The 23,235-nt window shown below is 43.4% G+C and overlaps 1 protein-coding gene across 1 annotated transcript in view; it reads right to left on the bottom strand.

Moving 5' to 3' along the window:
* Positions 1-23,235, bottom strand: part of LHFPL6 (LHFPL tetraspan subfamily member 6) — a 137,254-nt gene that overhangs the window by 11,464 nt on the left and 102,555 nt on the right. The window contains exon 3 of the mRNA XM_071448374.1: positions 1,964-2,062. Coding sequence (XP_071304475.1) covers positions 1,964-2,062 — 99 coding nt within the window. The remainder of the gene's footprint in view (positions 1-1,963; positions 2,063-23,235) is intronic.

A 23,235-nucleotide genomic window follows, 5' to 3' on the forward strand; every position in this document is an offset into this window, starting at 1 on the left:
GAGACAGTGAAGGCGGTCTTGGAGACTGCTCAGACTGTGGACATGACAGTGTTTAAGGGTAACAGTTTGTATTTGGGTAACAGCCCAAGTGCTTTGAAGAGCTCACACTGTCACAACACCCACCTTCTGTGACTCTGCAGAGAAACAACCTGGAAGGTAATACTTTCCTGCACCTGGGAACAAACATGGGACACAAGCTGGAGCCCCAGAAGCAGAGCTGCTCACATGCCTGGCATGGAAGAGCAGGAACCGGCGTGCACCAGTGAGGTGCTAGCTGGCCTTTGAAAGGGTGCACTGCTCAATGGGCTGGCCAGGAACTACTTCAGCCTTCCACACAGGATTGGCCATGGGCAGGGATGAACCTGAATCTTGCCTGCAACAGTTACCACAGAGTTTTGCCTGGTCTTTCTACTACTTTCTATCCTTTGACACATCTTTCCATGGAGCTGGGAATCTAATTCTGGAACACTTTTTTTCTGCTAGTTAACTACACATTTCTGTTCTTATTGTTCTCTCTCCTCTGTGTTTAAATCTTTCTATTATTAGGTGAATAAAAAATTTGCAGGAACTTTTTATACTTTGCTGAAGAGCAAATTTAATATCAACAGCACAGAAGGAAATTAGGGTTCAGAATAACAAGGTAAAGCTTCTAGAGTACATTAAACATCCCCCGAGCAACACCATAGGTGGTTGCTGATAAGACATCAGTGGCACTGTAGTGATGGGTACTCATACTGGTTATGAGAATTTCTGGTCCCCTGCCAGATCAAATGTACTCAAAACACCACAGGAATTCAGTAGGGGGAGTGGCCTGGAGCATCCGTCCCAAAGCAGTAATTTTTAATCTTTCAACCTCAATTCTATTGCACATCTTGACAAGAACTACCTCTGAGATGGAAACAAATCTCCTTACTCCTGAAATCTGACAGGAGCATGAGTGTAAAATCAAGAGATGATGCAGCAGGTTTGTCTTTAACCCATTAGACCATTTTTATGTACTATTCCTTGCACTGGGATTACTGTCAGGCCCTGTACAAGTCCTGCACGCACACCTATGGAAAGAATTTCTATGCTTAACTAAAGTTTAGCTTTCAAGAGCTGGAAATGGGGAGCTCTGTATGCTTAGGAGCAGAAGCTCCCAAGTCTGTGGGGAGTCAAGGTGCTCAGTCCCTCCTACTCCTTCAGGAGGATTGCAGATCCCCCTTTTCCTCAAGGGGCACGGGATCAGGGAATACTTATAGAGAAGGGCATCAGCAACTACACTGATCCTTCCAGCTAAACAAGGACTGAGATGTGCATTCATACAGCAGATCCTGATCATCCACATTGCTTAATCCTTAGGTTGCTGCTGTTGCCTTGTTTGTTTTCTAGAGCCCCTGCAGAGAAAACACAGGTGTGAGCCCCATGTGGCTGCATCCCTGGCTCTCATTCCAGGCACAGAGCAGTCAGCTGCAGTAAGACAAGTAGCTTGTTTGGGAGAAAGCAAACATAGGGTGCAAGTGTTATTTGCCAGCTTCCCAAGTATGTGAGTGACATACAAATACACTCTAGGCTTGTGTTAGAAGGCCATAAACATCCCAGAACTCAAAGACAGCCAATTGCACTCCTGGAGAATTACCTTGGCAGGAGCTGTGATGGGATGCCTCTGTCTACCCTGTCAAGACCTCCAGGAGTGTTAGCTCCCATATTGCAAGACCATTAAATCTGATTTATTTCTTAAAATATGCACATATACATACATAAATACATACATTTTCTTTTATAATGTTCTTCTGGAAAATATTTCCAGAGATCTCTCTGAAATCCCCTGCCTCGGCACCATTCCAGAATTATTCAGTATGATTTGCCTACCACACACTTGTAGGTTGCTTCCCCAAGCCTGTGCTTTTAAAATCCTAGTTTGCTTTTGTGGCCAACACATAGAAGAGTCTTAAGTGGCTGAGATGCTCTGGTGATGACTCACCCAATTCAAACTGGTTGGAAAGGTTACCACAGGTTTGTCTGACTTCTTCACTGTCCCAGCCAAGAGGATAGAGGGCACAACCAGAGCCGATCAACAAACCTATGGAGAGAAAAGGAAATAAAAGTTTGTACAAGCAATTGCCATTAGCTAAAACACAGGCTGCCACTTGGGAATCAAAGTGTCAAACTGCTATTTGGGAATCCCAGAGAAAAAGAAGTCTCTTCTTCTCCTAAACATAGATGAAAACCATTTGGACTGCTGCCTTCTGCTGCAGTGTTTTAGAGTGGTCTGTGGGATGGAGCCAGTCTGAGTAGTTCAGCAACAGAAGCCATGCTCCGCTTTTGAAGCTTTTATCTGAGATCTTTTGGACTCCTCTACTCTCCAGAATGGCTTAATATGCAGTTTGGAATACACAACATGTGGTTAAATAGAAGTGTATTAATGCCAGCATTTACAAGCTGATTGCTTCTGATTAATTAAAACAACAATCAATCAGGGTCCACCTAGGTTCCATCAGGAAAACTGTCAGTTGTGCTAATCTGTTGCCATTTTCCTTTGTTTTTCACTCTTTCAAAAGCAAGGTTTCACACCACCTGATCAATGCATACCACAGGTACACACTCCACAAAGTTTTCCTGATTCATTCAGTGGAAACAACTGAGGTCTTGAGTCGTTTACATGTTATTATACTTGGTTTAACATTCACAAGACACTTTGCTTTCTCCAGCCCTGATGCTGCCCCAAACAGACGTGTTTTGGCAAATCCTGTTCCTTCACAAGACATCGCAGGGAATCAGCAATGCTCCCATGCACCATGACTGTTTTGCAGAAGTGGCATTTTTATCATATTGCATTCTCAGCTGTCACTGCAGCAGCTGCCAAAAGGCCGATGTAGCTGGCAAAGCATTTTACACAGACAGACTAGAGAGGACATTTCAATGTATGTTACAACATTTAAATGCTGCCTCCTTTGCCTCAGATCTTACTGATGAGATTGGAAACAAATCAGTGTGTAGATAATGGGCTAGGAGCACCTGACACTTCACAGGCTGTAAAGCCAAGCAAGCCCTCCCAAGGTTTGCAGGGGTACCTTTTACCTGCGAGGCAGAGCACAAGGTTTCAAGCCCTACAGCTGTCACTTGCTGCCTTTGGGCATACCTCTCAACCTCACATAATCTTGCTCCTCCTCTGCTGATGATAAGGAGCAGCGCTCCCTGGCAAAGCACTTCTGCTGCCGTGCTCTCAGGACAGGAAAGCCCCAGGTGTTGTGACAAGAGTCACTATGGACATCACACCAGTCTAACAGGAGTCCTGAGAGGGATGAGGGCTCAGAGCCTGGAACTTGCCATTTCTCCTGTTTCCATTCTCAAGATTCCTAAGCTTCTCATATTGCTGATGTTCCTTAAGATATGGAAATAATTTTATTATGCTCTTGATTTGCTCAAAAACACATCTCAACAAGGCCATGAAGTCCAGAAGTGGTATCTCATCTTTCTTCAAAAGATGTTTAATGCTCTTAGCATCTTGGCTGTTAGCGAAGTAGCTCAGCAGCTTCCCTGCTGCTCCTCCAAGCACACCAGCCCCTGTTTAAGCCCAGTATTAGCTTCCTGGATCTTCCTCCACTAAGTTCAAATTTTCTTCTTGCTGCTCAAGCCTATTTCTTCCTTCCCTTGTTGAGCAGTCATTGCCTGCTCCTGTCTCCATATCTACATCAAATAATGAAAAAGAAATCCCTGAGGCAGCCCTCTCTCAGATGGAGCATTCATTCACCCAACAGCTGTGACAGGAGAAAAGCAATTAAGGACATTTGAATGCTAGGTATTTTCAGAACTCTGCCTGATCTGGGTATGGTTGCTTCTAACGTCCTCACTAATATCTTTCACAGAATCATTTCATTTTTTTTCCCCTAGGGCTGTAGAGCTAAGGGCAGCTCATAGAATCCATGTAAATGAGAGTCACTTCTAATTAAATTCTCAGAAAGGATGTTTCTCATACAAGAGAATTTAGGCCAAAACTGAGTCTACTTTTGTTAAAGACAACCTAAGACTCTCAAAAAAGCCCCTGCTGATTCTCTCTTGAACTGTTAAAGCAAGAGGTGTTGTGAAGCACAGACAGCATGGGTAGTGTGCTAGGAAGGGGCAGGACCCCATAGGGCAAGGAGGAACATCACCACTGATTATGAGAATGGTCGGGGAAGGGAGGAAGAGCACCTGGATGCCAGAGTCAGCTTCACAGACCAGTGGACTGTGGCAGCCCCAGCCAGTGCTGCCGTGGTTCTGACCCCTTCCCACCCTGCTCGTGGTGCCCAGTGCCAGCCCAGGCAGCCACAGCTCAGGAGCTGCTCTGCCCAAAGTGAAGTGCCCTGGCTGGGCTGTTTGCACCCAACCTGTGCACTTGAACAGTCTGTCTGGGAGACCTCACAAACGCTCAGAGGGCTCTGCTGCGAGGGCAGGGTGTTTATATATACATCTGTATGTAGGGGGTAGTAGGGCTTGCACCCACCAGCCTTGGACCAGATTAAACTGCGGCCAGCCCTTCCCCACAAACAGGTCCTGGGAAAGCCTTCTGCCCAGTTCTTCCAGGAGAGCACAACAGCAGCACTACAGGCAAGTGAAAGGACTATTAGCATAACAATGCTGCTCCTCCAAACCCAGAACAGGCTCTTACTCAGCCCTTGCCAATTACTCTCCTCAGGTGGCAAGAGTGTCTAGTGCCCACTGCATTCACAGACTGTTTGTTTTCAGCTCTCTTTAGGTTTTGTTGCAGCAACAGGTTGTTGTTTGGGTTGTTTCCCACGAGTATTGCTCACGGCACTTTCCACTGCCACTCTCCAAACACAGCTCATCCTTTTCCAAACATGAGTACCTGTTTGCTCTTTCTGCCTCTGATGCTACAGTGGATCAGTGATCACAAACCTTGGTGATTTACCTCCTTCCCTATTCAGCCCCCTCTTTTCCCATTTCTGTACACCCATGTCTGTAAGTTCAAAGCCCAGTTTCACTGCAAATAAATTCTGGGATTCAGTCAAAAATTCCTTAGCAATGCAATATACTGTAATGTTGAATTGCTCCAAAGGATCTCACACATGGATGCTGGCCCTTAAAGCCCTTCCAACACTGTCTAACAACCAGCCCACAGGACCCACCACTGAGCCTCACCATTAGCTGTGCCTCCTATTAAGAGATAAACCAAATAAGGGAAAACTATGTCAGAAAGCTTCCTTATCCCAGTGACAGCTGGCTCTCCAGCTGGGTAGGGGCTTATCAGCACTGAGTTTCACTTGTGAAGTACCAGTCACCGAGCAGTGCAGCTTCTTTTCCTCTCACAGCCTGTGCTGACTGGGATGACGAGATCAAATGGGAACCTGCTGCCTATTGCTGGTGCTGCCACATGACCCCAAAGCACGAGTGCTGCTTTGTAAGCATGCTTATATGCAAAGGACAAGGTATAAAGCCATGGGCAAGCTCACACACTTCATTGAGTGAACACAACACCTTTCAGAGACCAGCAGAGTGTCAGGAGCTCCCATCTGGCAAAAAGGCTTATATATATATATATATATTTGTTTTGTCACAGGTACCCACTGGCCACAAGACTTGAAGCTGTAGCTCTGACATGTCCTTTGATATCACTGGTTTTCAGCCGGTTTTGACTGACCTTCAGACAGTTCCCCTTTGTGGTGCAGATGCACCTGCTGTGGATTTGTGTCTTGACAAAACACTTGTGTCCTCCAGTACCTCTTGCAGGCAAGGTTCAGGCCAGGCTCAGGGATTTGTCATCAGCATAAGATTTCCACAAAGATTTAGAGCTTGCTAGTCAGCAAGAAAAGGTTTCACAAGCTTTGCTTTATGCCCTGAGGTATATTTTTATCTATGAGCATGTGTGTGTCATGTCCCATTGCTTTCAGCAGGATTCTACATGACTTCAACAGGGCTGATGCTGCCTTGGTCTGCATGAGCACTGAAGCTGAGAACTGGCATTTGGGGTCCCTTATTGTATGCACCAAAAATGTGGAGTGTGCCTATGGTGTGAATAGGACTTGGACAAAAGCCCCTCAGTCCCTTCCTTCCCTTCTAATCAACCCATCCCTGTTTGTAAGCAACTGTGTGGATCAGATCCTGCAAAAGCAAAAAGGCGTACCATTACCACTAATAATTCATACATGCTCACAGCCAATTTATTTAATCACAGAGGATGTAGATCCTGCTGAACAGCTGCAACATTCAGTGGAAGATCCGAGTTGAATCCAAGGGCTGCAAACCCAGTGGAAATCATTAAGCTAATTTTGCAGCTTCAGTAAAGAGCAGTTACTAGTTTAGCTCAAAAGTCACATTCTGGCCTGCTTTACAGTTATTGCATTTACCCAGCTATGCTACCCAGGATACTACACCCATCTTTACAGCTGCTTAAAATGCTTAGGATGCCTATAACATTTTTTTAAAAAGGAAGGAAACCAAAACAAACAATTTGCTGTAATTACCATCCTCTGTCATCTTCCATTATCCACTACAGTTGTGAAAAGAAATTGAAAGGGGAAGGAAATGTGCAGATCCCTAAATGGCACCTTCACAAAAGGGGCTGCAGCCTCGAGCTGGGAGGGACCCAGCCAGTGGGATGGGTCAGCAAGTGGAGGTGCTGGTGGCACTTGGCAGCTGTTTTAGATGATGTGCAATGTACCAGTGGAGGTGTTGGCACTGTCACAGACCAGCTTTTCTGGAGAGGTTCCATATTTAGGAATGAAACAGGCTCCTTGCCCTGCTCTGTGAAACACTGCTATTGTGAATGCTGCATCTGGCTCAATTTGCTAGCAAGGCATGGGGACAGACATGCAGGGCTGACTGAGCACAACCAGCCTTGGCAATCCAAAGCTGGAATTAAGACCTTGGCTCCAGTACTTAAGAGGGTCCCAGACAGCCCCTAGGCTCTTTGTGTCGTCCATGCAGAATGATGGATCTCCTCAAAAAGTGATCTAAAACCAGCCTAAGTGAGGAGCTGCCCAGATCTACAGATTATAATACTGCAAACCAGAGGGTCAGACAGTGGATGCCTTAACATTAAACCATCCAGAGTAATCCTTGTCCCTTCCAGACTGCCTTCCCTGTCTCTCTTGCTGTGAGTATAATGCATGATCATATTTTAGTAACACTTAGCACTTGAAAGATGATCTTGTCTGTCTGGAGTGGTGTTTGTGATTGAAAATAATTACATAGAATAGGTTCTGCATATGGTGGATGCAGCAGGGAAGGGACAGTAATTACATTAGTGGCTTGGCACAGATCTAGGTCTCATCTTTGTAGTGATAAAGAAATGATTTGTGGCATGCAGCAAACAGCTTACTCCAAGAGGTAAAATATTAAGCACTGTTAATATCTCCAAGAATATCCTGGATATGAGCAAGTCTTGAACAATAAATACAGAAGGATTAACAAACCAAGAGACAGTAACCAGATTTTGCTGTGGGCAAAATGACTGCACTCATAAACACCAAGACCTATCAGCAAAAGCCAGTGCACAACATTGGAAACTTGCAAATCCCTGTGGTGGGCTGTCCTCAGATTGCTGCTGTGGCTTCAATGGGAGCCTCCACTCAGGGACCTGATGTGCCTTAAACAATCCATGCAGACATCACATCATAAATTAATTGCAACCATCCTGACCATTCAGAGCTGAAAGTCCTGTTTTACAGCTCTTCCTCTCACTTGTTGAGGGCACAGTGTTCCCTGATTGCTAAATGGCTCATTCTTGGTTATTTTGTCAGTCCATTTGATGATTTCATCCCCCAAAATCTGTTAAATAGAGCCAAACCTTCCATAGTCTCCTTCCTTCTCCCTTGCCTAGGGTGAGTGAATCTAAGCACATGATTCAGCTAAGTCTGATGATGAAAGCCATCAGTTTGATGAATAAAGAGAGGTGGTGATGGCATTGAATGAGGCACTTAGCTTTGGACTCAGCCTCAGAGGCTTGCTGCAACAAAATGCACTTTAAAATGGTAACTGAACCCTTGGTGGCTTTCCTTGATTATGGGCTTGTTAAGAGCTTTTTACATGCACTCATTTTTGTATATCCTCAGCTCCAGACAGTTAAACCCTATGAATGCAGTGAAAGAGACTGCTGGGCACCATAAATGCCTCCTTGCCCAGCAGTTAGAGGGGCCTGCACTGCTGTAACAGGGACCCTGGGAAGCCTCTGAAGAAGGAAAGAGCCCTTCAGTGGGCCCTGTCATTGTAAAATTCCAATTTGTATTTTCACTTAGAAAAATAAAAGGAATGGGCCAGACTTGATACATGTACTGCAAAGAAAAATAAAATCAAAACTGAAGGTTTCTTTTTGTACAATCACTTTTTAGTGAGAAATATCTACTTCAAATTATCTTCCTCATTTCTCTCCCCTCTTATCTACTTTTTCCCCTTTTATTTTCAGATCTCACCAAAAAGAAAACTTGCCTTTTTGTTTTGTTTGTTTTGTAAGGACTTTTTAATGTATACTGTTCATCTGACAGATATTCAGGCCATATGGAGAAGCTGACAGACAATAATTTGAAAGTCATCACTTTCAAGACCATTTTAATGATGATTCTTCCTTTCACATTTTTTTTCTCTATTAGCCAGCCTGAATGCTCAAGGATGATAGAAAGTTTTCACATTCCCATCTGTCACTTGAAGGTACAGTAATCTTGACAAGCAAAACAAAACCAATTTTTAGATGCAGCACGGACTTTGACTCTCTGTTTCTTGTGATTTAAAAACTCACCTTGCTGTAATGATTTTAAAGCATTTATCTCCTATAAAAGGGACTCCAGAGTGTGACGGTAAAATGGAGCTGGTGCCTGAAGTTGTCTGTTGCTTTCAGACATACTTTATCCAACAATGTGCTTAAAGAAGAATTGGTTCAAAACTGGGATGTGAAATACTCCAGTACATACAGCTTCTGAAGTCCCTTTTCAAAGAACCCTCTGGGAGCTGATACCAAGCAGCAATGGAGTGATAGAAGAGGGTCAGAACAGATTGAGACAAACTCCAGAGCCTGGGCAGAACAGCAGAAGCCAACAGAAGAAAGAGAGCAATGCTGTGCCAGCTGCAGGCAGCCTGGCTCCCATGCCCATGGGGAGTACAGCCTCAATTCCCTCAGCGTCTTTATACTGGCAGCTCCCAGCACTTCACACTGAACACCCCTTCTTTAGGGTGACACTTCTACCTTCTCTCAGCACCACCACTTTGTTCTTTGGTCTCTCCGTTGCTCTTCTGTTAGAGAAATGTTATCACACCAATCCCTTCCATTGCTGTTAGTATCTGTCCCTCAGGAAACCTAGACGTGGAGCTGAAATGGGCTTTTATTAGGATTAAACACAAGATCAACACTTTGGGCAAAAGTTCTATCTTTAGTTAGTAGTCACTAAACATAGGACATTTGACTAGTTCTTTATTGAGCCTGAGCTTAATGTGCCATTTGAGAGAGGGTACAATCCTGTGAATTCACAAATGTGAATGAATTGATAAGGGACTCCCTCATCCCGGTGTTCAGGCAGTGGGGGCACAAACAGAGAAATAATTCTATGCTTCACCAAATTTCCTCCAATTTCTCCTTCAAGGGTCATGACATGGGAGACAGCAAGTTAGTTCAGGGTTTCACTCAGGTCAAGGTGTTTCTGCCACAGCCTTCCTGTAGCAGGATGTTAGAGGGACTCTTACACACAAAGGAAAATTAAACATAAGGACAACACGAACCAGAAGGAATAAAATGCTACTAACTTCAGCTTGCAGATCTTGCCTCTAATAACACTGCTTAATCTTGAAAGTGATGGAAATAGGGTTTTCCACCAAGGGCAAAACCCCATCACCCTTTCTCTTCTGGTTCTGAGCTCCAGGTTTTAATTTACACCATTTGACTTTACTTAGCCCCCCTTTTCCTGACTGTCAAGCCCCACACCTTTCCTGAGACTTTTTGTGTTCCTTTGGGTTACTCCACACCATGAGCATGCACTGCCTGGCACCTGCTTGGCTCCCAACCTCAGCAAACAGGCACAGTGAGGAAATGCCACCTGCCTACTAGAGCTCTTGGAAAGGGGGGGCAGTGGCAGAGGAAGCCTAAAAATGGTATTACAAATGTGTGTCAGCATCCAGCCAGCAAAGTGCTGTGTCATGGGAGAGTCACAGCCCTCACTTTCACTGTAACAGAGCACGGGGCAATGGAGGGTGCAGATGGGAGTTTTCTGACAGATGAAACATCACTTCACTTTGTTTTTTGTTTGATCAAAGGTTGTGTGCTCCTTGCTATAGAGGTGCTTCAGGCTCAGAGAGGGTAATTTCCCCACCCAGAGACGCTTCCTTTCTAGGTGCTTCAGGTGGCACAGGGCATATCAAACCTGTGCAGATGCCTCTGCAGTGGCAATTGAGTTGAGATCTTTGTCAGTCCAAACGGGGGAGTCCAGAAGACATTTTTTCTCATACTAAAGAACGCATAAACATAGGATTGTGTTTATGTGACTAGGACACATCTAAGCTCACACAACTCTTAAGACAGCAAAGACATTCACATGGGACTGGCAGACATGACAAAAAGGCAGCAGGGAAAGCCAATGCATCTGGATTAGCAGCTGGAGGTGGAATAGTCAAAGTCATCTCAAATGGCACTAGGCACCTGTAAGTCAGTGACTTGATTTGTGCTCCACTGGCAGTACAAACCCAGAGTGGGATTCAGCCACCCAAATACATCACCTTCTGCCAGTTTAATTGCTGTTCAGTATCTTGCTCCTTTAGCTGCCTCTCCAGAGCAGTGCAAGGTTCCCCTAAGTCCTCTGTCATACCTGCCAGCACACACAAAGATTTTGCAGACCCTAGGGTATCTCTAACAGTGCAAGGCATCGAGATTTAGCCTAATGAGTTCCACCCAGGATATCTATTGATCTTAATGTGAGCTTAGAAACTACCTCAAGGGGAAATAGCTGTACTGTAAACACCTTTATAAAGTGTTATGAACCTGGCCCAAAGTTACTTACACTTTTCTTTATCCCTTATCTTCTATCCTTCTGCCCTTATTCTGTCCTGAAGATGCAAATATTTCAATTCCTGTCATCAATTCTCTTCCTTTATGGGAAATTACTTGAATTTTAAGGGAGAAGGAAAAGATCGAAGGAAAAACTGCGTTCCTCCGGAGTGTAAATCTGTATGCTTGACTTTAAAAGAAAACAATTTGTATTGAAAAAAGTTGCTGCTTCAAAATGGCCTTGGTCTGCCTCAGTTGCTACCAGTCAGAACTAGCTTTGGCAAGTCTCTGTGTCATTTCTCCCAGAGTCTGTCACACAATAAAATGATTGACACCAATTGTTCTGAAAAGGATGTGACATGGTCCAGTTAAAGGCAGAGTGAGTCTGCAGAGTGGAACTGAAACGCTTGAAGAGCTCCAGAAAACACTCTGGAGTTTAACTGTCAGCTCATTTTTGTTTGGCAAGCCATGATCAATGCTTGTACATTATAAGCTTTATGGCAAAAAAAAAAAAAAAAGAAAAAAACAAAAAAAACCAAACCCTGAGTGTTATCACATGCCATCAGACTTCTTTATGTGACAACCCATCTGTGTGCTCACCCTGTCGTTTTGTGACTCAGAATCAAATGCTTGACAGTTCAAAGAGTCTAGATCAGCATATGGCATATGGCATAATGTATTTAAATAGAAATCATTCCATTAGAAACACAAGGGTGCCTACTGTAAATAATAAAAGGTAGTTTAATAACTAACTTCCCAAAGTGCATAACTCTCCATGTAGTCATAGTAGATAAGGCATATTCCTTTTCATTAATAGGAATTTCAATAGCAAACAGAGACTAGCCAAACAACTAGACAGAACTTTTCTGAAGCTCCATGCTCGAAGGATTTCCCAGTACATTAACTGATCTCATGACAGACTGTAAGGGGGGAATGAAGGAAATATATCCTGCATCAGTGAAGATGCCTAAGCAGAAAAATGGATAAATGGACAGGCATCCCCATATCTTTTCAACAGAATCCATTTAGACTAAGGACTAAGTCTGCAACACCCTGACTCTTGAGCATTACTCCAGCGATTCCGCTGCTTTCAGAAATATTCAGTCATGGATTAAACCAAATAATTGCTTTTCCATGTCTGTTAGTTCACTAATTTATTAAAAAGCAATTGTTTGTAGATGATGAATAAAGCAACAAAAAATGTCCAGCCAATTCCTTCACTTTGGTGGCATATCCCTAAAGTCACAGGGGAACTGGAATGGATGCAAAGCCTGTATCCAGTGGGGGAATTCTCCATACCAGGCTTTTGCCATTTAAAAGTGTTTTTTTAGTTGGTTTTATTTCACTTGAGCTGTCCATGGATTAATAGAAGATCAACCACTGCACATCTCAGTAAAACTTCAACTATACTTAAGACTTTGAAGTCATATTTTCAGTACACACTCTGCAGACCCTCTGGCACACCACAGAGTACTTTCCAAGGAAGTTCATACATGCTACTAGGAAATCTATACCTGCAATAAAAACTGAATGGCTCCGCATTTCTACTAGATAGTGTCTAAGACACCTCAAATCAAATGAAATCACTTATCTAGATAGGAAATAGAGTAAGATAAATAATGCTGTAAAAGTCAGTGGCAATCATCAAGCACAGCTGAGAATCACTTTTCATTTTATGCTTTTCTCACTGGTGCTTCACAGGTTTAAGTCTTCTATTCTGCAAAAATGGTCACACCAGCAGCGTAGTTGATACACAGGCCTGCAGCCATCAACTGCATCTCTATCTGTACAGTGTATCCACTGCTGATGGATAATGCTCAGCAAAGTGCTGTAAAATACAAGGGAGCTGGTGGAGAAGAGGTCAGTGTCATTTACTCTTTGCTGCTGTAGCTGCAGCATTTTTTAGCAGCTTTTTAAATACCCTTTGCATTCACAAGGCTACTTGCAGAGCAAGCAGCTAAGCACATGAATTAATCTATGCATGAACAAAGGTGCATTCAGTGCTATTTGCCTTTGCGCTGAATTACAGTGGGAAATCAAAAGAAATGGAGTTAAATCTAAGCAATACTAGACTCCATGTGAAATCAATTGTTCATATGGCTTCCTCAATTAAACTAAAACCAACTATTACCCCATTCTCAGCTACTGTGTTTTCAGTAAGAGGAACAGTAAGATTCAACACAGCTCCAGTTGGAACTGTGTGACACTCAAAATACTGTTTCATACTGTTAGACTGTCTGTTTTGTTGTGCATGATTTTCACATGCTGAAAAGCTTGCATCATGAGACATATCCAAGAAAAAAATTATATTTTTATTTTTAAAAACAAATAAAAAACACAGCTTTTCTGTGTTTTCTATCCAAAGGCATTCAAACTCAATAACTGACCCAATTTGCAGAGGGAAAAAGTACTCTATCGAGTCAATTTTCCTCAAATAGATCCCATTTTCAGTTTGTCACAAAATGTGATAAATATGATTTTGGATAGGAGCTGCAGTTTGTTACAAATATATTGCACATCTGCAGCTCAGAAAAAATTGGCACTGTCACTTATCCTCTTCAGAGAGAATCCATATGGACAACTTTACCAACATCTCAAACAAACCTGACTCTTTCTGTTAATGAAAACCAGTGTGTGAGAGGGAAGAACTGAGTAGAAGTGTGTGCTTCTCCCTTCTCATGAGCCCACCTTTGAAATAATTTCGAAATGAGTTCAGTAAAGTTTAGTTAATAAACTAGGGCTGGAAGGGATATGAAGAAGTTATTTAAATCATCTTTCACCCTCAAAGTCAGGATAAGCTCTACTTGTACCTTCCAAAAGATGTGTTTGTGGAATCTGTTCTTAAGAGGCCCCTCACAACGGAGATCCCACCATCTTTTAAGAGATTCTGTTCTTGTGGCTCTGTGTCTGCTACAGAAGCTTTTCACATTGTCTAACCAGTATCTTCCTGTGGCAATTCCAGTTCACCCCTTAAACCATGGACTCTGCTAAACCCCTATTGGGACTCTGAGAAACCATTTCATTTTCTTCCCTCTTTGCACCATCTTTCTCTATAACAAGTTAGGCAGGCCCAGTTTATTCCTTTTCTTTCCTGCTAGAACTGGCTATTCCATACGGCCTCTTTCCCCTTCCCAGAGGATTTCTGTGGCTGCTGGCTTCACAGTCTGTTGGAATTTTCCCTTCAAAAAACAAAAAGGCATGCCAGAGTACTATGACAGCAGTTGAAAAATGAATAAAATGAATCAAACTGTTGCTTTCAATGGAGAGAACCCAAAAGGAGAGTTAAACGAAATTAAGACCTTGAAGGGGGTGATAATACCAACTAGCAAAACCCTAATATGAACTGTGTGACTCTTGGAGCTCATCTTTGTCCCTTCTTCCTAAAAACTTTTTAGAAATAATGCTTTATGAGCAGTGGAAGACTCTTCTAGAAACTCTTCACTATAAAGGCTGTCCTTGGTAAAAACCAATCAATGCTTTTGATATCATCGCCAGCACTCAACAGTTCTGCTCCAATTTACAAGATCATTGGCTTAATGGATTAATACTTAGTGAATGGAGCATGCCATTCCTAGAAACAAGACATGAATTTTTATTTGGACCTAGGAGTAGGGAATGCTAAGGAGTAATATCAGCATTGGCTGGACCTCCTACAAGGACTGAGAGAAAATTTAGGAAAAAAATTGAAGCAGAAAATGAACAGGCTATGTGGTGAATGTTAGATGGCTGCAGGAGCCACGAACAATGGTACTTAGGCTATTTATAAAGTCTTCAAGGAGGAAAAGCCCCCTATTTTCAACTCTCCTCATACCCTGGCTTTTGTTTGCATTCTTTTTTCAGAACCAGCTGACTCCTACAACCCATCCAGCTCCTCACTAGTCACTTGTGCCACTGGTTCCTGCTTGAGTCCCCACAATTTATATCTCAGATATCAAATGAACATCCTATGATTTCTGTGATGCAAATAAAACCCAAAGTGATCCCAGGCCAAAGCTGCTTGACAGAGTTATGTATTCAGCAAACAGCCCCTGACTGAAGCTGGAGAGCAGCTTTTGGTGTGCAGGCTGAGCTCAGCTACTTAGAGAGGCTGCAATCCCTCTGGGTCTCCAGGTCCCAGCAGCTGCCTCCTGCTTTCCACAGTTTTCACACAATGCTGTCCATACAGAACACTGGTCTGCTAAAGCATTTCAAAACATGAGCTTCCTTTATGGCTTGGACAGGGACTGGAGCAACCACGGTCTCATAAGGGCTATAGGATATATTTTTAGACTTGTGAAAGTATTACACTTAATATACAAAAGCATGAGTAATTTTCACTGCTGGAAATCATTGAAAACCAAGTATATTTTATCATGAGAGAAACCCTGTCATGCTTTGACTTTCTATTTAAAACTAGAATAATACCCAGCAACTGCTTTAAGGGAAGGGATATTCCCTCCCTCCTGGATCTGACAAGACTTTTCCTTGTCTAACTTGTGTACTCCAGGGGTACCTCTATTGTAACAAAAATTGTATCCAAAAGCATTAGAAGAGCCCTATAACTAAGTCAGAAACATGGAGATCCCTTTGCTCCTGGCTTTTCTAAAACGTAAATATTCATTTTAAAAGATACGATCAGATCTTCCAGGACCAGTGGTTCATCTTTTTTTTTTTTCCTCCTGTCTCTTTTACTGACACAGAATCCTTGTTTTGAATTATCAGAACAATAATTAGATTCCAGGAAGGAGGAGGGGGTGGGGCAAGCATTCTTGTCCCCCTGAGAGGAAGAGATAAAAGTTTCATTTCTGAAAGCTGATGTGCCAATGGCGGATAATGGGGAATTGGGATTCCTGCTTAACTGCATGGGAGATTTCAGTGAAGTTTATTAATAAAACAATTTAGATAAACTCCATTTATGCATTATTTGTACTAGTATCTTGGCAACTGCTTATTTAGCATCTTGAACACATCAGGAATTTTAAAGGGAAATACTGAAATCTTCCCTCAGACTGTAAAACCTTTAACAGCAGTGGGTCTGGGAAGTAACGAAGAGTTTTCTTTTTCTGCTTCTCCTTATTTTTCTTCCTCCAACCAAAAACAATTTTCTAATATCCTTGGCATAACTACTATAATGAAGCATAATTTATTTGATACTTACACAGCCCCCTTAGGATTACTTCGTGCAGATAGCCAATTATAAACTCTTACATACTTTATAGCCCTCATTACGTCTGACAGAGCCACACTAATAAATAATGCAAAACCCCTTTTGTACCCAGTCTACCTTGAGAGAATACCGGGGTCTGCTGTGGAGGGAAAAAGCACATTGTAATGCATTCCTATTTCCAAATGGACTGAAAAACTTTCTAGCTTCAGCTTGCTTCCTTGGGACACTTTTTTTCCCAGACTGGACTCCTGTGGCTTGATTCATTACTAGATAAAAATCAAGTTCAAATAGAAGTGGAACATGACATATGGAGTGTCACTGCCGTGTCACTTCCTCGTGACATCCTGTCAGCTGCAGACAAGAAAGGGGGTCTGAAGGCAGAACAGCCAGGTTGAATACAAATGAATGAATATTTGGCTGTAGGCTTTTCGCTGTAACCAAGCAGAAAGGGTCAAGGCTCAAGGAGCACATGACACCCTGCCTGTGCTGCCTTTCTGGTGCAACTTCCAGACACTGCTAGTGCTCAGGTCAAGGCTCTGGAGGAGAGCAAAACAGCTCTGACCATCTCTCTGCTGTTAGGATTTAAAGAGCAGTGTGAGCAACTCAGCAGAGACATGGGATTGAATATACATAGATAAGGCCCTGGTGGACTACTTTATTTTTGCCTTTAATTGACATGGTACTACTTTTTAAAGAAAAAAGCTGCAACTATAATGACTGAGAAACATTACCAAGATCACTACAGAAACCTGGGGGGTCCCAGAGGTTACAGCCAACTTCTGTCCCTACCAGGGACTTCTGTGCAACCACTGTTACTCATATTGCCTCTTGAAGCCTTCTCTTTCCTACATAAGGAAGACAGGATAAGAGTTCCAAAAGGCAGGGATTTCTTGCCTCTGTGTGTTGCTTTGAGACCTTGAGAGAAGGTGTTAAAAAGATTTAAAAATCGCAACAGCAAGCAAATAAACAAACCCAACTTTTTCATGGGTATAGCTCACCACAGTCCTTGCTCACAGAGAAGCTACTTTGACAGACTGTGATATGGGCTGCAGAACCTGAAAGTTCAGCTCCTGGCACCAACACTAAGCAATATTCACTATATGACACATCTCCTTAGCTAATGTCTTAATGGCCACAGCAAATTAGGCAGTCTGAGATTCCAGCAGACTTCTAGGTCTGCAGCATCTTCAATATCCCCATGTGGCTCAGCACAAATGGGGAATGACTTAGAATAAAAGTCTGTGTAGTATGAATTCCTTAGTTACAGTTAAGTTAGAGCCCTGCCACTGAGCCCTGCTAGATTATGCAATTAAATCAGCAGCCCTTCATAGCTGGCTGTGAGGATGGCAACGAGCAAGAGAAACAGGGACATTTGCCTTTGCGTGCAGCTACAAGGAAATTATCTGCCATTTTAACTACAGGGTTTGACTAATGCACACTGAAGCACTCACCTTCAATTAGCCATTTAACCCAGCAGATCCAGCTGTGATCTGAAGAGGCTGAGATACCGCTAAGTGTTTCTCTCACAGGAGCCATAGGGAACGGCCAGAGGATGTGATAAGCAGGTATAATCCAACTTGCTGACAAATCCTGTGTTTCCAGGAATGAGCAAAATCCACAGTATCTTTTCCATTTTGTGCACCCCTCCACTTATGATAATCTCAGCACCTACACACCTCATTTGGGAAGAACATGCTCCTGAGAAACCCTGCAAAAGTGTCAGTTGAAGATTCAATATTTTAACTCATTATTTATGTTTTGTTTCCTTTTAAAAAATGAAATAAGCATAAATAATACATGAGAAACTTTTTACAGTTTGCAGGCAGGAACAGCAACTAAACTTTAAAGTGTAAATACCTGCTACTTTTGGTTAAGATGATTGTGGAAACAGCCTTTGCATAAAACCTCTTCATGATGAGGTTGGGGTGTCCACAGTCTGGATATTCCCACCTGAAAAACCTGTTGGCAGTGTCAGGGTAACTTCAACATGATCAACAACAGGAACCAGAATAAGGCCATCTTCCCACCTGGCTGTCACTGAGGCATGGTTTGAAAGGCTTCCTCCTCCCTGTCTGCACCCTTCTCCTCACAACACTCCCATCATCACATCTACCTCACCTGTCCCAACAGGATATTGCCACAAGCACTTACGTGGCTGCTTTGTAGAAAATAAGCATTTTTTGCTTCCTGAAGACAAGGAACAACAGAGAGTCAGAAATGAGAGTTTGGAAATGATACTTAATCCAACTTACAATAACAAAAACCAAAGATTGTGCCACTGTACTCTGCAGCAGATGACTGTGTTTCAGGTCTGAGTCTAACATGCAGCAGATTTGCAGAAACTGGAGATGGAAATGTACAATTTGCATCCAGTTCCCTGCTCCCAAGGGGCGGTTCATTCCCTGAGGTAGTCTGCTGTGCTTTGCTCCCTGAAGCACATTGCTTTAATCTGTGCTGAGCACCACGGTGTGTCCAGTCCAATTTCAAAGGTCTCCAAGCAATAAAGGTTTATGGCTTTCCTGGGGCAACTGTTCCACAGCCAAATGGCTTGCTCTGGTGTGATTTCAGGGGCACAGTTAAATGGAGGCTTGTATCTCTGTCTCACCAGGAAAATACATCTGCACTTAAGAGCTCTCATAGAATAATTTTTTTGTATATATATACACACTAAAGCAAGGTTTCTTCTCCCCAATACTACATGACATCTTGTGCTCCATCACATTGACCTTTCATTTCCACTGAGGAGAAGAAGCCTCAGCTTGCCTCTCGTTCCCCACCACACAAACACCACGCTGTGAGAACAGGCAGCACAGCAAACACCAATGGCATCCCCAGGCACAGCAGCCTCCTCTGGAGCACGACAGCTCACCACTGCCTTCGGGAAGAGCTCAGTGCCACTTGCTGTGCCCACGTGGGGAGCTGAGCAGTCAGGATTCGCTCTCCCTGGGTTGAACTCCAGGCGCTCCAGCTCACCACGTGCAGTGCACCACTAACAGGCACAGCTGGTGACACAAGGGGCACTCAACAGGACTGCTCCTCCTCCTCCCCACAGCAGCCTGCTCCTATACTGGTTAATGGCCACAAAATATGGCTTTGGGATAAATTTCGTATCACAGAGGATCTTATGTCGTGCCATTTCTGAAAAGAATAGTTAGACACACTTACACATTCTCAGCTGCATCTTACTCCCTTTCTCCCCTTTTCCCCATGCAATTTCAAGCTAACATCAACCAGCTCAGGGAACCACACCAGCCAGAAAAGAATCACAACTTTTTAGAGGGTTATTACTCTGCTGGTATTAACTCTCCAAGTTGGCATACTGATGGATAATGTAAGTGCCATGCCAAGGGCAAAGGGCCACTCCCTCTCAAGTGCCAGTTAATTATCTTAAGCAAATTATCAGACCTTTTTAGAACCCTGCATGCAACCACATAAACAGGTTGGGAGCCTAATGTGGACACATCAAGGGAACAAAGGGTGTCTAAACAGAGCTCTGGCACCTGACCAAGTCCTGGAGAGGTGGGCAGAGCTGAGGGGACCTGCAGTGCTGCCCACAGCTGAGAGTGGCTGTGGAGAAACACAGTAAGTGGGGCTGAGAAAAAGCCTTGGAGACAACTGCACAGAAATGAGACAAAAGAGGGAACTAAGTGCTGCAAAGGAGACATTGAGGGATATTCAGAAACGCACAAAATAGGAGCAGGATGAAAACTGAAAGCTGAAGGAGCACAAACTTTCGAGAAGATGGGAATAGCTTCTATATTCAAGGCAGTTAAAAGGCCAAGGAGGAAAAGATTGTGACAGGAGCCATAAACTTAGATTACTTGCATCAATAAGGAAGTATAAACTGTTGTGTTATAAGAAGGGGCCCTGCAGTCAAAAGGCAATTGGTGCTGGAAAGGGGTTTCTTAAGAGATAATCCTGTCTCAGTTCCCTGATGTATTGCCCTGCTCCCGTACTTCTCACGTTTGTTGGTTACAATGATCTGCCTAACTGCCTAATAAGCACCATCCCGTCTGTCAGCGCACAAGGAGCTCATGGCTGCAATAAAAAGCTTGGATGCAATTCAGCAATCCCAAACGCCAGGGCTCTAATTTATTCATTCATTTAGTTTTCAGTGATGCAATGACACTGGCCACAATAGTATTACATGAGGCTGGTTTAAGTATCCAGGAGAGCTCAGAGAGTGGAAAATTCAATTCCCATTGCCATGGTGAGCGATGTATGCCACTGAAGAGAGCTTAACTCCCAGGGTAAGAAGGGTGTTCTCCCTGCAATATTCCTTTTGAGCATGGCCACTGTACTCACAAAGAGCATTATCAAAACTCAGAACTCATTTACTCTGACCAGGGGGGAGGGGCGTGACAATTCCTCCAAATCTCATTTTTGTGGAAACTCCTTCCAGCAAGCAGTAGTACTGAAAATATGCTGCTGAAAATAATCAAATGGATCTACTACATCAGGCACTAAAAAGTCCTCTGCAAATCTGGGCGAGGGAAATGTTTCCTAATTCCTTACAAACCGTCCCAAGAGACGCCTTCTGAGGACTCTCTATCATTAGCTGCCACTCAGCTGACACTAATTCAGCTGGTTAGGGGTATTTTCCATAGGCAGAAGGGTGTAAGAACATAAACAACTTCCTTTATTTACCCTGCACATCATAAAAAGGAGTTGGGCAGACAGTTTACAACAGAAAGTCCTTGCAGTAGGTACAGCTCCTTTTTGCTACACAGAGCTGTGGCAAAAGGTGCCTTTGACATCCCCCTTGTAGTGATGCACCCCCCTTGCTCTGATGCAGTACCTCGAAGCAGGGGTGCACAAAACACCAGCAGTGACACACTGCATGCCCAGAGCCTGTGGTGCAGTGAATCAGGGGCAGCTGCTTTGTACCCAGCTTTACATAACTCCTGACAGGCCTATGAGCACAAGTCAAGGGAAATGTTATTCATACAATTGTAAAAAATAACAGTGGTTTGCAAATGTTTACATGTTCAATTATATATAAGCCTTCCCCAGTGAGTACATCTGTCTCTTTTTGCTTTTCTCTGTCAGTCAAAATGCCTCTCAAATGCAGAAGCTGAATGCTGCAAATAAACATCAATGGAATTCTCCTTCCAGCAGGCCCCATGAAAAGTGGGGACAGAGAAATATGTGTTTGTATTCTTTTCTGAAGGGTTCTCTGGGCTGGAATTGCCTCAGTTGGAAACTTGCTAGTTTTAAGAAGCCATTTTGCTTTGGTGAATGCTATGCATGATTTTTTTCCTCCAGCATTTGAAATCAGGGAGAGCCCTTTATCTGCCTAGGTTAATCCCTGCTTAGGTTACAGATCCTGCAGGCACACCTCTTTCCTCTGACAGATGATGATTTTACAGGTAGACCCAGAATATTGATGCTTTTTGATGGGAGGAGAGAAAGGTGGCATGGTATATTACTAAAAGACCACTTTAAATCAGAAGGTAGGAGCAAGCTGCCTGCAGGAACAGTGGGAGAGAGACAAAAGAAGGTCAGGGCAAGTCAAAATGTTTTGTACTTGTGACAGATAAAGTGCCTTCTATGGGGTTACTGCAGCTCAGTTTTCATGGGGCAAATAAAGCTCTTATATTTAACAGCCAATGTTATTTCTACATTTCATAGATATCTCCTTGTCTAGGGACATTGGAGAGGAGCTGACTACATGCAGAACCTGTAGGTTCTTGGAAGACAAGAGGGATTTCTATGTCCCCTTGTACTCACTCAGTTTTCGCTCGTCTTTCCCAGCTGTTACAGCGACATGGGAAACTAGATTGCTATGCCATTCCAAGGTGGAGGTGTCCAGAGGCAGGCTGACTCAGTCCCTGAATGGGGAGGTGGTATCAGCCACAGGTGCTGCTGCTCATCAGCAAGAAATTAAATGCTTAAGACATTCCCTTAGCAGAGTCATGAAAACTCTCCTTTCCCCTCAGTAAAAGAAAATCACCACAAAGTTGCTTGCCTTGACCTTTCTTTTTTATTTTAATAAATCTATTTTGCCTCAGTTTCTGTGCAGAAAGATCTTAGGTGACCCAGTACAGGTCAGCCAGTGTGACTAATTTAATACAGATGGAAGAAGCTAGAGACAAAGAGTAGCAAAAGTATGACATCATTATAAAGTAAAATTTATTTCAGCTCCTGGGGAGAATATTGCATTCATTGGGGAGCAAATGAAATTATTATGTCTGGAGAGAAAGATTCAAAAAGTTTATTTGTGGGTCTCCTTCCTCACCTTACCAGAAAAAAAAGAGTTAATGCTGCTGCTTGGTATCAACTTTATAGTCAAGGAGATTATCAGAATCCACTTATAGATGTGGAGCGCAGCAGCGCCTTTCCTAAAAGGCAGCAGTCTGTGGGCTGTGCCAGGATGGGATATGCTTGGTGGGCAGCCCTGCTCTCTGCCTTGTGAGACCAAGGGTAGCCATTTGACACTCAGAGAAAAATTAGGTCAAATCACTGCATTAAAGGCAGACCAGAGAAAACAGTGCTGATGAGGAACAATGGCTGTGTGACCAATTACAGCAAATGCTGCGATGTGTGCAGGGGCTGCGTTACATTTTCAGCCAAACTCCTGGGAGAAATGCATTATTTATTGGCATTACTTTGCCAATTATTTTAATGCAATATTTATTACTGCATTAAACAATAAGCCTTAGATCTTTGTAATGGAAGAGGAAGACGCTTGCTTGGTCTCAAAGCAGAACACCAAAGCACAGCCAGGCCCCGCTTGTCCTCCCCCAGAAGTTTATTAATGAATGAACTGCTCCTAACAACCCACTCTCTTTTTCTTCCCTGCCCTCCCCCTTTTCTGTCTTGAACTTCCAGCAGAGAATTGAGTCTTTGTTATCACTCAGGCTGTTGGTGAACTTTAACCCCCTGCAGCAGCCTCATGCTGCCCCATGGATGATGTTCCAGTCCAGAGATGGGTGAAAACATTCCCTGTCCACCCTGCCAGCAGGATCAGGACCCAGGGCTGTCCTCTGCCTGTGTCTGGATATGTTTCAGGGTCCTTCAGCACAGAAATGGGCTGGGTATTTGCAGCCATTGAGATGGTATCAGAAGATTTAAAGCATTACAGGGGGAAGAATGGGTTTAATGGTTGTTCTTTCATTTCTAGGCTCTCTCTCCATCATATGCA

Source organism: Agelaius tricolor, unplaced genomic scaffold (genome assembly GCF_023055355.1).
Source record: "Agelaius tricolor isolate 1412-34295 unplaced genomic scaffold, bAgeTri1.0.p SCAF_26, whole genome shotgun sequence".
Lineage (NCBI taxonomy): Eukaryota > Metazoa > Chordata > Aves > Passeriformes > Icteridae > Agelaius > Agelaius tricolor.